Here is a 16,978-nt window from a genome sequence, read left to right as displayed (position 1 = left end):
TACAATATTTAATCGTCAAGGTATAAAATAAGTATAATAATTATTTTTGACTAAAAAGAAGCGCCAACTATAATCAAAGTTAAATGATGGAATAATAATTCTATCTATATGTAATTTATTTTAAATGTATTTACTTCAAATAACTGTATGCCGATTATTTTTAAACTTTTATAAACACAATCAAATTGATGTAATAATAATCTCACAAGTTATCTAAAGTAAATGTATTTAAAATAAATTACATATAGAAATATTATTTCAACGTCTAAGTTTAATCATAGCCCTTCTTCTAACTTAGTCGATTTATTCGTCCATCTCGTTTCTAATTTATTGTCTAATTAATAAATTAATTTTATTCAGTATTTTCACGACGTTCCAACGTCGCTTTGAAATTTGCCATTGGCGAGAACTGTTTCCGTATCTGCGTTTTGTAAAGTACCTTCGTCCGGTTACATTCGAGGGCAGAGGAACTTGTTCTCTCTTCCGTGAAGTCTCGTCGAAAATTTCCATTGGTCCTTGATCAACCCAGCAAATGTCCGTACGTGAGTTAAACGGCATGCCACAGGGACGTTTATCTCGCAAGAGGCGACGAAGCAGGCGTTTCGTATAATCGTCTGATTGACGTGTTGCGCATTTGATTTTTACTCAATTTCTAATTAAAATGTGAAGCCATATCGCGCACATGACTTTCCAATGTTTCTCCAACTGATATTGAGAAACGATAATATCCTCTCTGACATGCATCTTGATGTAGATATCCCAAATTTCGAGATATTTTATCATATACTGATCCTTCAATTTAGCGCATCAATTCAATGTGGAAAAGCGGTTCTCGAGGAAAAATCTCGGAGATCCGACGAAGACAGGGCGAACGTGGAGCATCGTGCCGTGAAGCGTGACCAGTGTTAGTTATGCAATGTTTTGTTGTCTTGCGTCCTTGTTGCCCGCATTGAAATTATTTTGCTTAGAGCGAAGAATCAATTACAATTTGTTGCCTTGATGATGGTATCTTTCCGATAGGTAAAGGAGAAGGAGAGTGACCCTTGACCAATCAGTATGCCATCGCGGTGTTTGGAAAGAGCCGCGAAATTTTCGATCGGTAGAAACGAGACGAGGTTATAAATAATTGTCAACTTGATTTATTCACTGACATAGTTTAACCGCAATCCGTGGCAAATACATCTATCACTCGTGAGAGAGTTCTAAAAATATCCTCCTATTAAAACTATAACTTAAGTGTTGTATAACATACATTACTCCATAAATCAGTCAACAATTACTTTTAGCACTTTATAAATGTCTGTGAGAATTCTCTTGCTACCATTTATAATTGCGACATAACTACTGAGCATTTGAAAAGATTAGAGTCACTAACAAAAGTAATTTTCTGGACAAATCCGAATCAGCATTTTACTTCTTATACTAAAACCTTCTAATTATTTTAAATCATATAATGTAAGAACAATGAAATAGTATTTATCGGTTGTAGGTCTATATTAACAAATTCTTTGATTGGAGATTACATTTTATTTTTCTTGCAATATATATATATAATTTGTCAAATATCATAATATACAGCATGATAAGAATAATTTCTTTATCCATGATAAGAACAATTTCTACCGATTTCTTTTAAAGCAAAAGTTTCTGAAATAATTCGCAAGTTTGCTGTTGTTTTATCTCAATAAGCAAAGAAGTTCTTTCATATTTGTTATTTATAAGTTGTAACATAAATGCTTTCGCATAAATTAAATTATACATGTCTTTCAAAACGTGCCTGCGCTGCATGTTTGATGGTCGCTGAAAAACGGAACGTATGTTTGGCGAGTTGATAACGCAATGCGAGAAACACGCAACAGCATTTACTGTCCACGCATAATCGTCGCACTTCTTTCGCCGCGGCTTAAAATACAAGGCTGCCTGTAACTATGTCACTGTCAATCAGACTCATCGGTATGTATAACGCTTTCCAAACGTAGTTGTTGTGCCAGGATACTTAATTATTTTCATGGTTCATGAGCGGGGAAAAGGCCTTACTATTTCTGGATTCGATTGCCAATTAATCTACTACTTATCTATCGGTGGAACGTTTGTATACCAATGGTGTCATAAATATATGTCTGATATATACTTTTTGGAGATGAAGATTACTACTTCCTGATTAGACGTGTTTTTAGGCAAAAGAACATTACTTTGTCATCATACTCGTAACTTCAATTCATCACGTCGAAGTCTAATATTTCGTGTTCTAAAATGATATGCAAATGAAAATAACATGGATTTGAGATATTAAAGAATCTGCATATTTATTTAACGCCGTGTAAATGTCATCCCAAAATCATTTTTAACGATTTCAAAGTGAAAAACTCAAATAATGATTATTTTCTTACTTATTCTAATAGTGAATATGCTGATATGATTATTTTCTTATAATATAATATTTCAATAATAATAACAATAACACATAATTTACAGACATTTACACTCAGAAAAAAATATAATATAAAATGCAGTATAAAACTATAAAATAGGTTATAAAAGTATAGGTGCTACTATACGTTTTTCTCTCTCTTTGAGTGTAAAAGTATATACATATATACTACTTGATTTAGATAAATTTCCAATAACCATAATCTTTTCGTATTTCACGCACGTGGACTTATCGATTAAATATTTTCATGTAGCGTTAGTCTCGCCAATTTTTCGTAACTAATTGGTATAAAATTATTACGCAGCATTGACTCATTAATAATCCAAACAGTCGAATGTTCGTCGCTTCCTACAGCTTCAGTGAGGCGCGGCCTTGCTACACGCTCGAGTATAATTTTTAGCGCTGAGATGGGTGTCGGTCTATCACGCAAGGTAATTAATTCATTAGCGGCCGCGATTGATGTTAATCATCCTGGCCTTATGTAAACGCGGAGGAAGCTGACTCTCGCTCGTAGCACTCGAGCGTTTCGTATACCTACTTCCGTACCGCGGGCAAATCGCGTCAAGACTTTCGTACAATTTATCGGCGCACCTTTCATCAACTACGGTCAAAAAATGCACTCATTTTTTTTTCTCCTGGAATTCTCTTAACAGCCGCTATAATTTCCGCACGCGCAGTATATTCCAGCTTGAAGTGAGAGATTACATATAGGACAAAAAATCTAAGTGCATTAAATAACGGATCGCTACATTTTACTTGAGCATTCTTATAATTTGAAAGTGGTATGGAATATTAATGGTCTTAAATGCATTAGTCTCATAAGCTAATACAGTATTGGTCAAAAGTATTGCATTATTCCTAATAGAGAACGCCAGTAAATTATTAAAGGCTCGAAGTAGCCTTTGATCATATATACAGGGTGTTTCCAAATTAAATGGCAAAACTTCGGGAGCGTGTAGAGGAGTAAAAAACTAAGAAAAAAAGTCCTATAGACATATGCTCCTTTTTGCTTTGTTTCGCAGGAAATCACGAAAAAAGAAAAAAATATATTTAATTTATTATTTTAATTATTTTATTTATAAACTTTTTAATGAAGATTTTGTTCGAAATGTGCACCTCTTGCAGCAATACAAGCATTGCATCTGTCAAACACGGCTCTTGTAGCAGCCAGGCACTGTTCTTGCGATATTCTGTTCGCTGCAGCTACGATACGATTTCTCAAATGTTGCTCTGATTGAATAGGCGAAGAATAAACTTCTTGCTTCAGAGTACCCCATGCATAGAAATCTAATGGCGTTAAGTCGGGCGAACGAGTTGCCCAATGTACTGCTCCTCCACGTCCAATCCATCGTTGTGGGAATTTTCTATCTAACCAGGTTCTAGCGACTCTGCTGTAATGAGCAGGGCATCCATCTAATTGAAACCACATTTCAGTACGTTGTTGTAATGGGATGTTTTCTAAATAGTCAGAAAATTCATTCTCCAAGAAATTTAGAAAACGGTCCCCATTTAATCTTGCAGGTAAAAAAAACATTTTTTTTCGATTTCTCTGAAACGGAGCAAAAACGAGCATATGTCTATAGGACTTTTTTTCTTAGTTTTTTACTCCTCTACACGCTCCCGAAGTTTTGCGATTTAATTTGGAAACACCCTGTATATATATATACAGAGTGTTAGTTAAGTATGTTGCCATACTCAACAGAGCGATTCTTTGGTTTATTTCAAGTAAAAAAGTCCATATAAACATATGCCCTAAACGGCTTAGTTTTCGAAATACAGGTGAATGTTTGCAAATGTTTGACGAAACGGTAAATTGCGTTGGAGATATCTTCCTGAAGAAATATGCCTTGCTTCACGTGAGTTACCATTCGCACAACCGTAAACAAAGTGACAAAGTCAAAGCCAAAAATAAAAATCAAATAAAATCAAAAATAGACTTCAGTTCTGATCTTTGAGCGTGTACGTCAATCTTTGAAAAGAAGGCTCGATGGATGTATCATGGCGCAAGGTGGACATTTTCAACAATTCATCTAATTGTTTTATTTCATTAGAAGAACCGAAGCCTGTTTTTTTGTTTTTCTGTTTTTGATTAGTTTTTGACTAGTTCAAGCTGTATTTCTTTCAAATAAACAGATTATTACTACATGTTTAAATTTTTTTATTTCGGAAACTAAGCCGTTTAGGACACATGTTTATATGAACTTTTTTACTTGAAATAAACCAAAGAATCGCTCTGTTGAGTATGGCAACATACTTAACTAACACTCTGTATATATATATACAGAGTGTTAGTTAAGTATGTTGCCATACTCAACAGAGCGATTCTTTGGTTTATTTCAAGTAAAAAAGTTCATATAAACATGTGTCCTAAACGGCTTAGTTTTCGAAATACAGGTGAATGTTTGCAAATGTTTGACGAAACGGTAAATTGCGTTGGAGATATCTTCCTGAAGAAATATGCCTTGCTTCACGTAAGTTGCCATTCGCACAACCGTAAACAAAGTGACAAAGTCAAAGCCAAAAATAAAAATTAAATAAAATCAAAAATAGACTTCAGTTCTGATCTTTGAGCGTGTACGTCAATCTTTGAAAAGAAGGCTCGATGGATGTATCATGGCGCAAGGTGGACATTTTCAACAATTCATCTAATTGTTTTATTTCATTAGAAGAACCGAAGCCTGTTTTTTTGTTTTTCTGTTTTTGATTAGTTTTTGACTAGTTCAAGCTGTATTTCTTTCAAATAAACAGATTATTACTACATGTTTAAATTTTTTTATTTCGGAAACTAAGCCGTTTAGGACACATGTTTATATGAACTTTTTTACTTGAAATAAACCAAAGAATCGCTCTGTTGAGTATGGCAACATACTTAACTAACACCCTGTGAATATATATATATATATATAGACTGTTCCCATATATACATATAATACTTTGATTATTAATTCTTGATTTATACGTTTAGGTAATGAGGGCGATTATATCAGATATGAAGTTGGCATTAGTATGTGTATATGGCAGCATGTGCTCATTATCAAAGAACAAAACATCTGAATTTATGTTTTAATTTAAGTATCAAATATACATATATGAATCTTTGCTCATAAATTATCGAGTCGTACTCTCATCACCAACTTTATTGTAAAAATTATATTTTTAAATCATAAGATTATTTATTTTTTTATCTTAAAGTATAAAATTCCTATTAAAGCATAAAATAACAGTGTCAAAATAAAATTTGATAATATTGACGCACGTCTTTTTTTATGGAACTTTCATATTTGATGCAATACTTTTAACTGGTACTGTACAGCAACTAAATGCTGCAAGTATAGAAATCTCTGTATTCAAGAATATATGTTGTATGATATAATATCTATGAAGTATGTAACAGGTATTATATATGACGTGACATGTAACATATGTATGTAATGCATGTTAAGGTTGCGCGTGTATAACATACTTTCGTCTAACGGTGTAAAAAGAAAATGTATCATTTGCCGCAGGCAATGTTGCTCATAATTCGCAGTTCTCGTGAATCAATGAATTTGTAACACAGACAGATTGTGTAATTTCGCGCCCAGGAACATGACAATTATCGAGTGACTCGATTGATGTTACTGATGTTTTGAAGCAAGTCATCGTGTTCTTGGAAGTACGGAAGCGGTAAAATCATCGAAATCAACAGCTATTTTTTCTTTAACATCCGTCTACTGTACTAATTACCATCTTCTTGGTAAAATCACAAAGAATAATGCATTTTTTTTATTGATTATTCCATTAGGATTTACGTCATTCTTATTGTGAACCTTTCAATAATTTTAAGTAATAATTCATGATTAACTCCACAGTGTATAATAACGCGTGACTACTCTTTCTTACGTGAGTAATTTCTCATTAAAAAGATTTAAGACGTAGATACATCAAATTTAACTATGAATTATTTGTTCATTCGTTAAGATTTTATTCAATAAGCTTTAAGTAATTTTGTTAAGTTAAAAAAATGCATATTGATTAATAGTTTTAATTTTCTGCTTGGAAATAAAAATAATCTAAAAATTTCGTATAAGTTATATCGAAGTAAAATTATATTTGTATCTTAAAAAGAATACAGAAGTTTGATGGCAATGTTCGAAAAAAATGCGGATTCAACCCACGTAAACGAATTTCATGTTTACATCAGCTTTAACTTCTCAAACACCTGTTTTGATTTCGCTCTTGCATTCACGTTTATTGCGATTCGTGGGTTTTTGTGTTTCTGCAGCATGTAGCTCGATACGCATGGGTGAATGATCGGTGTTTCTCTTCCTGGTTCTCCTGCCATTACAGAAAAGTTGCTTTTTATAAAGTGTAATTTGCATATAATGAAATTTAAGAAAGTTAGAAAATAAAACGTCTTATAGCAATTTAAACAAAATATATATCTCATGTACTATTTGATAATCAGGAGACACGATAGTCTTAGCGCTAGGACGAGCGAAACGTTATGGTACGAGATTATAAGATACAAAACATAAAAATAATTATAACATATTAATAAAAAATCCTAAAATTTTAACAAGTATACCAAATAGTTTGGACGATACGTTGGCAATTATTTACTTACTACGAATCAATATTGACGTAATTGTATGACGTCAATTAGCAAATTTTCTCGATATTCGCGCATAATGTATTATGAAAACAATACTAGGAGATAAACTGTAGAGGCAAGAATCTTTCTTGCGTTCGCACATGACTCCTCTCTTCGATCGCTGTGGAATTCAACTTGATTACCACGCGGGACGGGTGTACCATAAATAACATATCGATCTTGCGTGGTAAAAGGATCGATGCCTTCGCAATGCATAAGTTCGATTGAAGAAATCTCTATCGTGTTGCGATTCGTACGAAGTCTACGTTGCGTATTGTCTTAGTTGCGATACGAGAGACAGACGAAAAAGAGAATATACCGTCGAGGCTCAAGTTATAACATTCCTCCTCGGCGCAAACCATACACGGACAGTCCTATTCATCTGAGAAGGTAGTCTTATTTTCCTCTGTTTCTTTTTTGTCGAAGCTTTGTGTTTCTTGCGAAGGACGCGTTCGCAGGAAGGTATTTATAAGTAGTCTCTGCTTTTGCTTGACACGAAAAGGAAAGAAGACAACAGAAAGATCAATATAGGTTTAGTTATTATCATTTTAACGCGATACAGCAAACACAATTCATTGGACACAATGTTTCAATATCAAATTCTAAGAGGATATGTGTGTAAGAAATCGCAGAAATATCGTGAATAGCAAAAAATCATGGGAATCTTAGTCTGTTTCTAATTGACAGACTTATCGCAGAATTTCTGATAGATTATTCTAATAAACTCCGAATATATTTTGTAAGAAATAATCTAACTTCTTATAGCTTACTGCAGAAGCTATGACAATAAAGATTAATTTAACAATTGTGTTACTCATATCGAAAAAGAAATGATATTGTCATTCTATAGTGTAAAAATTTCATAAAATTTTTATACCACTGCGATTTGAAATCATCGTGCAATAAAGCGATAAATCTTTTATATCTTTAAATTGCAGTATTTGTAATTTGAAAAAAAATAATTCTTTTTAATCTTTTTAATCAAGTTGATTTATTATACATAACGAACACAATAAGTTTTATCATCGACGAACTATTCTTTGATTCTATATCTACAGTACTTGCGCATTCAAGTCACGGAAGCTGTATCGAATGTATCTGGGCACAATGACCATGACCACGGATAGCTACTGAGGAAGCACACATACCTTGGCAATGACTTGACCAGCTGTGAAGTGGTTACGTCGATTTCCAAATACGGTCCGATCGGATAAATTGGTCGATAATAAATAAACTAAGTTCGATGAACAGAGGCATCGCGATGCAGGAACTGTTCGGCACACAGAAATTAAATGACACGACTAAAAACTTAGAACGGAGCCGACAACGTGAACAGACACTCCACATTAGTTATTCTGTTTACGGATGACGATCCGTTAATGTCTTCCTCATCCAGTCAATTGCTTTTGAACTCACGAAAATGTCAATAATATAAAAAAAATAATCAAATATAAAAAAGATACGCTGAATACTTTTTTGTGTATTGAGTATGGTACCAGAATAAAGTGAGAGTAGTTACAAAATTATTATCTGAAAAATTATTAATTAACTCAGGTTAATGCAAACCCGTTATTAACAAAACTCTAATTCTATTACATACATATTTCTAACATATAATATATAATTATTTGTAATCATAAAAAAAGAGATAAGAATACTAATACTATATCACAAAATTAGATCGCGTATTTTATCAAATTAACTATTGTCTATGTTATAATTTTGTGTTAATAAAAAAAAAAGTGATGAATGCGATTATTTGTTAACGATCATATCCATCGTGTTGCAAGCAAGGATACTTGTTGTGCAGATGTCTTAATTACCGTTACTCATAGTTAGCCAAGCTTTCAATGCCGACAATATCATGCAATACGTTAATAAAGAAAAATCTTCATTCAAAGACATCTAATACAATTAGAATGCTTTTAAAAATAACAAAGTTTAGTAACAATGTTGTTTATTTGTATCTACAAAATAAATAATTTTTTCAATCTACATTAAATAATAAAGATTAATAAATAATATATATCAAGAAGTATAAAAATAAAAATGTAGCATTAAATAAAAAATGTTATTCAAAACAATTTACGATATTAATGCGTTATATTTTTTTCATTTTGCAATGCGCGACTTCGCCGCCTATGCATTATCGAGAGATTTTCGAAAGCGTCTTTTTGCAATCGCTTTCACCCGATCCGTCTCATTGTTCTCATATATCAGCCCACCCAAAACCTTGTACTCAACTCATCTCATCTTTCAAAGCATGCACGTAACGCACACATTTATCTTGAAGTACAAAGGAAGTACGTCATCAGAATAACATGCATTTGTGAACTCACATAAAAATATTTAATATAAAGCACTAATATTTTGAAACAATCGGAAAAAAGTAAAACGGTAATGTTTTACGTATTAAGTTGAAGTTACAGAATCGCTTCTCTGCGTTTGCCTTTAAACGATAATTCATACTTTTTAACGTTTTTCCAACGTTGAAAGGATCTATTATGGTTACCGAGCGTGACTATAAATTCGAATCGGAGAAATGGAGGAGGACAGGCACAGTAGGAATTGAAGAAACAAAATTGCGACATAGCGCGGTTGTCTAGCCGACAAGAGCGATAAAAGGCCTTGGCGAGCCTTGACCGGTGGACCGTTACTTTACACTATCCATAACGACTTAGGTTCCCTATTTTCCTTTTACCAGTACAGCTCGTTGTAAGGCCACCTCATCCAGTCTGGCTTTTTAATAAACTCGTCATCTAGTTCTTTCTTAATAATATACATTGATTATTCATCGAAAATGTAATCTTTTTGTGGCGGAAATGCTAACCGCAACGATTATGTTATATACCGCAAAGGAAAGAGAAGTCTTTGAAGTTTTCCTTAATGATTAATAAGATAGTATAAACTACTTCCGTAGACTCTCTCTCTCTCTCTCTCTCTCTCTCTCTCTCTGAAGTACGACATACGTCGATGTGAATTACGATTATGAACCACACGTTGCGTAATAGTTTTCATTCATACAAATCTACAATGCTACATTATTACTTGTGATCACAATTGCAGATTAATAGGATCTTAATTGAGCAGTTTAATATTATGTGGAATATTAAACTGCTCCAATAATTATAGCTATTGTAGCTTTCTTCATATTATCACATTATATCATATCTTCAATTTTTTTCAACGAATACTTAGGCATTGATATATAAAATTTTTTACTTACGATGAGCAAATAAAGTGATTGAATAATGCATCCTTTCCCGTAATATTTTGTTCGTATAAACATATAGTATTGTACTAGGAAATACTAATGGCAATATTAGCAAAACATCGATAAGACATACTTAATTCGTACGTACATATACGTAATTCTTTATTCATATTCATTCACTTACAATTAGTATAATACTCTTTGAAGAATTCTTATCTTTATCTCGTAAAATGTCTTTGAGAAGTGAGTTGCATCCATAGGTGAAGCAGCAAAGTCTCAATTCCTATATACATAATAGAACGTACTAGATTATCGTTGCCTAGTTTGCAAAACATCTCGTCAGTGACTCACGTTTCAGTAATATTTAGCATTCCGATTGTGATACCAAAGCGAGTACAGCGAACCATTTCCTATATAATTCTTTGCTCGATATGTGTCACGGATCTATATCATTTTCGAGACGTTAAATGAAACTTGTCTCTGCGTTTTTGAACGATTCTTTAACATTTTGTGAACATTTTTATTTTTTAATGCTACTTTTAAATTTGTTATAATTGAAAATGACTCGATAGAGGTCGAAACGTTTGTTACGGATCTTTGTAATATCATTCGTTCTATTATGTCAATATAGTTATTTTGTTTTTAATAATAAACATTTTAGTTTGCTTTGACATTTGAATAGATTTTTAAACAATGATACTTCGCTCATTAGCGAGGTAGCCCTTTGATTTTTAATTTATTACATTTTTATTTATTTTTTGCACAATTGAAGTTTATAGAACTACATTCCAGGTCAAAAGTTTGAAAACTTTTTTTAAGTTGACATTTTTGAGATTACTTATTCAAATATCCGTAACAATATATTTTCTAATAATAATCTTTTAGATCCAATAATTGTTATTGGATCTGAAGAATTATTTAAAAAAAAAAAGACATAATTATAAATATTTGAGCAAGTAATACTGTGTCAATTTTTATAACATGTTTCTAAACTTTCGGCTCCTGAGATGTATACATGTATTGGATCTCTGAAACACGTCTGAAAGCTATTTGAAACACGTTTGAAAGATTACACGATTAAAAGAAAACACGATTAAAATATTTTACAGACGTCTTTACAATGGCTTTGAGCGTTGTATTGTCTGCAATGTTATCATTTAATTACAAAATACTCCTTTCAGCATCAGTACATCTTTGAACGTCATTCGGAGAGCGACTCGACATAACTATGCAATTGCATTCATCCAAGCAGCTTCTGTAATAGTAAGAAATTGGTCGTTGCATCTAAGCGGCCACATAAATCCACGTACCCGATTTCGCGCTGAAACCATGAAACGCGCGGAGAAAGGACTAAAATGGAAACGCTTCTGCACCGGGTTAAATTGCCGCGCGTTATGTTATAACGATCTTGCATAAACGCTCGCTATCTGGCTGGCTACACGCAGCCATCGCACAACGCTCGCCCATTCACTCACGGGGTCCGTGAGTGTCCGTCATTGACGTTCACTCGCGCGTCAACCTTTACGACCCGCGTCAACGTCTTCCTCGATCCCACATCGGGAAAAGACGCCGTCTGATCGATCATAAAAAATGCTACGTCTTATCGAGAATGCGCTAATTTACTAGTCTTAAAACACGATACTTTACGAGCGACAGACCGCGTTATCCGTCAGTAGAACGCTCCGGTATGCACTTTTTTTACACCGCTCTTTTACGTCGCTCAGTGAAATGAACGATCGACAGTGCGCGGAATAAAAATGAGGCTTACCGAGCGTGTTCCAGAAACATTTAAGTTATGAACAATAAATGCGTTTTTCTCAAGAGTTTATTACTATGAACTTAATTCTCACTGAACGATTGTTGAAAAAATAATAAATTTACAGAGCTAATAGTTATTATTATTCAACATTGAAAAAATAAGCATCTTTCTAATAAAAATTGATTTTCTTTGTGATCCTGAATATCTATCTATATTGGATGAACAGGATCGTCATGCAGAATAGTTGAATATTTTTTATTTGAAGTCGTTTGAAAACTAGTTTTAATAAAAAAGAAAAAAAAGCGACACATAATCTTGTTATGTCACGAAAATGATTCGCTAAACTCTTATTTGAATAAGAATGAAATATCTTATATGCAAATGTCTCATGTTCAGGCTCATCAAATTCAACATTTTAGATGCCGATTCTCAATCTTATAAATGAATGTGAATTTTGAATGCATCAGTCCATCGGATTTTGAATGCATTCGCATTTAATGTAAGAATATTAAACATTTCTATAGCATATGAAATATTAAACCAATTTTTTAATTAATTCTGTCTTTTAATATTTTAAAATATTAAATTGTTACTAATATTTGCACTACATATGCTGTAAAAAGCTCACGTCTGCTTTCTATTTTATTTGAATTTGTGAAGTAAAAAATTAAAAATAATAAATTCAATACAACGCAAAGAATTAAAAAAAATGACCTGATTATTATAAAATTAAAAAAAGATTTTAGGGAATTTTCTATAATTGCGAAGTGACACTAAGTTTTCAGTTCGGCTTTATTTGAAGCTCATTTTTGTGCGTGTGTGCTACGCAAGCAATCAGTACTTAATTCTAAACTGACTTTCAAACTTTGATTATAAGTTTTGTGACTGATCCTTCTTCATTAAAAGTTGTTAGCCTTTTGAAATTCAATAACATTTTTAGGTTCAATAACACATTCAAACTCAATAATACCAATAAAAACCTTCTAAAATTGAGTTTTAATATAATCAGATTATTTCTTAGAAGCATCAGAATTCTGAGGTTAGAATCGAATGTGTGTATATGAATTCTAATCTCAAAACATATAATTAAATATACGTGTATTTGTAATTATTAAATAATTTTTTATACAATTGAATATTTCAACAACTTTGTGTTATTATACCTAACAAGAGATCATAAACTCAAAGACAAAGGTCAGCGAACAAGCCTCTCGTGGATCAATTAACAATATGACAATGGCTTCTCCCGATCACAGTCACGCCGATGTAATGGCTCTTACGTTTTCATGTGCGTATACGCAGGCATGGGACAGGTGGAGGAATTCGCGGGCGTGTCGCCGTATATATATGAAAAACGCGGGACATTGCCTCCTACCATGACCCACTGACACACAAATAATGAAATAATTAAATGCTTTTCTGTTGTTATTCAACATGTCGTTACAGATGCCTCATTATGTTTTTACTCATGAGATTAAAAACGATTGACGCAATTCTTGTATCTTTTTTGCTAATAGATAGAATCTCACGCATATCTCACACAATATAATATAACTGAAAAATATCACTGAAAAAATTCAATGTCAAAGTTCAACTCAAAATTATAAATGTTTGAATTTTTGTTTATGATGGTTTCGGAATGTGTTTTAAATATGTCGAAATTCAACGAAATTAATTTGAAAAGTATGTGAGATATTGGTATACCTCTACTGAGACTTTGTTTTATAGCTATATTTAAAAATTGAACTGCAATATGTTCTCTGGAAGTATTTTATCATTATACAAAAATAACACTTCGCGGTTTCATGACTCATCGAATTATGAAACCGCTACATATTAATGTATGTATAATCAATATATTCTTTGAAGCAGGTTATACTTACTGTATGTCCTCATGAAAGCAATTTAATTTTAATTTTATATATAAGCTAAATTTAAAAAAAAGTGTATTTGATTTAAAAAATTTATGAATTTGTACTGTAAAAAAATTTACCAACGCGTTTTACTAACGTTTAAATGTGTAAAAAACTTTAATTTCTATATTTTTAATCTTTTTACTATTAGAGTTGATTGAATAATGCATAATGTTTCTCTGAAAGGATGTCTCTTTATTAAAGAATCAGTATAAAAAGAAAATCTTCAAAAAGTTCAATAATTATTAGTAAAGTGTTATATGACTTAATATGATAACAAAGTAGCAAACGTTTATAAAAGATGACAAGTAAGAACAAAATAGCATTTATAATTATAACCTGTGAGTTAATCGAGAATTTACATGCATTTTATATAAGTTTATTCTGCGAAAGCATTTAAAAACGTTTATTGTTAACATTTAATAAGAAACATTTTCATGTCTATTTTCACGTAATAGTTCGGTTAAGTTGTCCAATGAAAATTGACGGCGAGTGTTTGCTATAAGCAAACAGCTTAATCGGTGTTTAAAAGCGCATAATTATATCCCATGTAAGTATGTGTGTTAATTTTATAGTTATTTTTGTAAAATTGCAATTTACAATCTTGTGATCATGATTGTTGATTAGTGTGTGTACTACGCGTCAAAAAAATATGGCTGACAACGGCGCCTTGCTGTAATTACTGGCTGATGAGCAGAAAAGACTATCGAAAGGAAATAATCTTGTTTATGCAATTCCAGTGATTGGAATACAATCACTGAGATCGCGTCAGAAGAATTCTTTTGATTTAAACGACTAATGCACACAATTTATTATTTTACCTTACGCGTCACCTCACTTACTCTCGAAATTTTCATCTTTGTCAGCAATGAGTGAATTTATTGTATACAATAATCACCTGGTACCGTTACGGTCTTGTGAACACTTTCGGTGAACCCTGAAAGTTAGCTACTCTTTGAATGCGGCGGATGTCCGGTACAAATTTTTCATATCTCTTTCTCCCTCTGGACAAACGTGATATTTATTGATTATTTCTTAATTTATATTGATTATTTCTTATTTTATATTTCAAGGAAATATTCTGGTTTTGTAATTTATCAGTTTGACATGTGTGCATTATTTGTTAAACACGCAATGAAAACTCGAACATCTTATTTTGAATGTTGTATTTGGAATGTATCTAAACGTTTTATTCGTATTATCACATAAATGTCGGCAAAATATAATTTCATAATATTAACATAACTTATGACATAAAATCTTATCGTAAATCAGGATGTCAAATTCGAATAAATGAATCGTTCATCTTCTATTTGAATGGAAACAAATGACATACATTCATAGCTCTATTATCAAACAATGGTTGACATATCCACTTTATAACATAAACTACTTTTCACTCTGACCCTATTTGCACTGCATCCGTTGGATACGTTGGAGGGTATTCATTTTGCATTTAAAGTCATTGTTTCTGAAGTCGGATAATAAATTGCATTTTTAAATGTCATTTTAAGATAATTCTTCGTTTGTTTGATTATTTCCACGTGTGAGTTTATATTTGAAGAGATATATAAAATGCAAAAAGTAAAATTATAGAACAAATCAGATCACTTCTGATTTCCTATTACGTCGTATTTCCTATTAACGATCGATCGATATCTGATTTTATTACAAAAGTAAATTCACGATCGGGGAATATTACGCGTGAGGAGCGTATCTTCGAAACTCATAAAATCGATTTAGCCGTGACACACTTTTCACTAATTCCCTAGCCGGTTTCAAAGCACACATACCGTTTACGATTTTGTAGAATGATCTAGCTATTATCGATTGTACGCTCGTACTGATCCTATTGATGCGAAGTGGCACTCATTGAAAGCGAAATTGTGAAATAATTTATCTATAAAGTTCTTCCTTCTTTCATACAAAACTTGTTTTGTGTACATCTGTCACGTGAGGCAACGCATCATCGATTTATTAATATCCATGATACTTTGAAATTAAAATAAATTATTACAATACTTCTTAAGCGAGCGATCATGTGTGTAGTGTAGGGACTAACATTGTGGTATTGAAGAAGTGCTGATATTTCCCAATCTTTTAAATTCAAAAAGATATTTGAAAAGAGAAAAGAGCATACACGATAACCGATACTTCGAAATTCATTCACACAATCAGGACCGTACTTGAAATGAGAGATGGATTTCGCCCATTTTTGTGCCTCGAGAATGACAAATTCTTACATCGTTACTGTGATTTATTAAGCAAAGTGTATCACAAATATTTACCGCTAACTCATTCTTTATACGAAACACCTGATACATAAGTTTCGGTGAACACAACTGCTTTATGTCTTTTTTTTATAACGTTTGTGGATTGTGATAATTTATTATAACGTAATAAAGAGATATGTGAAGAAATAAAACTATTTTTTTCAAAGACGTAATATGCTATTATATTATATTATAATATATGATACAATTTTGTGCAAATTATCATTCATATGAATATCATGAAATTAGCTTTTAAAGAAATTAAAGACTTTGCTCAAATCGAATAGTAGATTTTCACAGTGAAGTAAAAATTATTGTTATCTTATATTATTGTTATCTTATATATAAATCGATATGACGACTTTACGTTGGATGCTTATTGGTCTATAGACGGTTTTGTGCTACGCTATGCTATGCAATGCTATATACTTATGCATTTTGAGTGCTATAACCCTTATATTTGTTTATATAATTAATTTAAGAGTAAATCCTTTGTTTTTGCAGATGGCGTGGCTCTGTTTACAAGCTTATCTGGCGGGAACTATTGGCGTACCTGTTCTTCTACTACCTCATCAATTTTACATACCGATACGTGCTTAATGAGCATCAGCGGCAGTGAGTACACGAATATTCCTGGAACTAACTAATTCCCATAAATTCCATTCTTTATGAGGGCGCAGGCGGCTAAGGAAACTTCAAACAGGAAAAGAAACGTTTCGAAGTAAAATGCATCCTCGTTAATATTAGAGCGACGA

General features: G+C 32.3%; 1 protein-coding gene across 1 annotated transcript in view; it reads left to right on the top strand.

Annotated features, from left to right (window-relative positions):
• The window catches only part of Best2 (bestrophin family protein), a 49,677-nt gene that overhangs the window by 7,937 nt on the left and 24,762 nt on the right, over window positions 1-16,978 (top strand). The window contains 1 exon segment of the mRNA XM_018461412.1: window positions 16,728-16,838. Within this exon segment, the coding sequence (XP_018316914.1) occupies window positions 16,728-16,838 (111 nt within the window).

This window comes from Mycetomoellerius zeteki, unplaced genomic scaffold (assembly GCF_001594055.1).
Source record: "Mycetomoellerius zeteki isolate Tzet28-1 unplaced genomic scaffold, Tzet1.0 scaffold122, whole genome shotgun sequence".
In the NCBI taxonomy this organism is placed as follows: domain Eukaryota; kingdom Metazoa; phylum Arthropoda; class Insecta; order Hymenoptera; family Formicidae; genus Mycetomoellerius; species Mycetomoellerius zeteki.
This window is presented reverse-complemented; position numbering and strand designations above follow the sequence as displayed.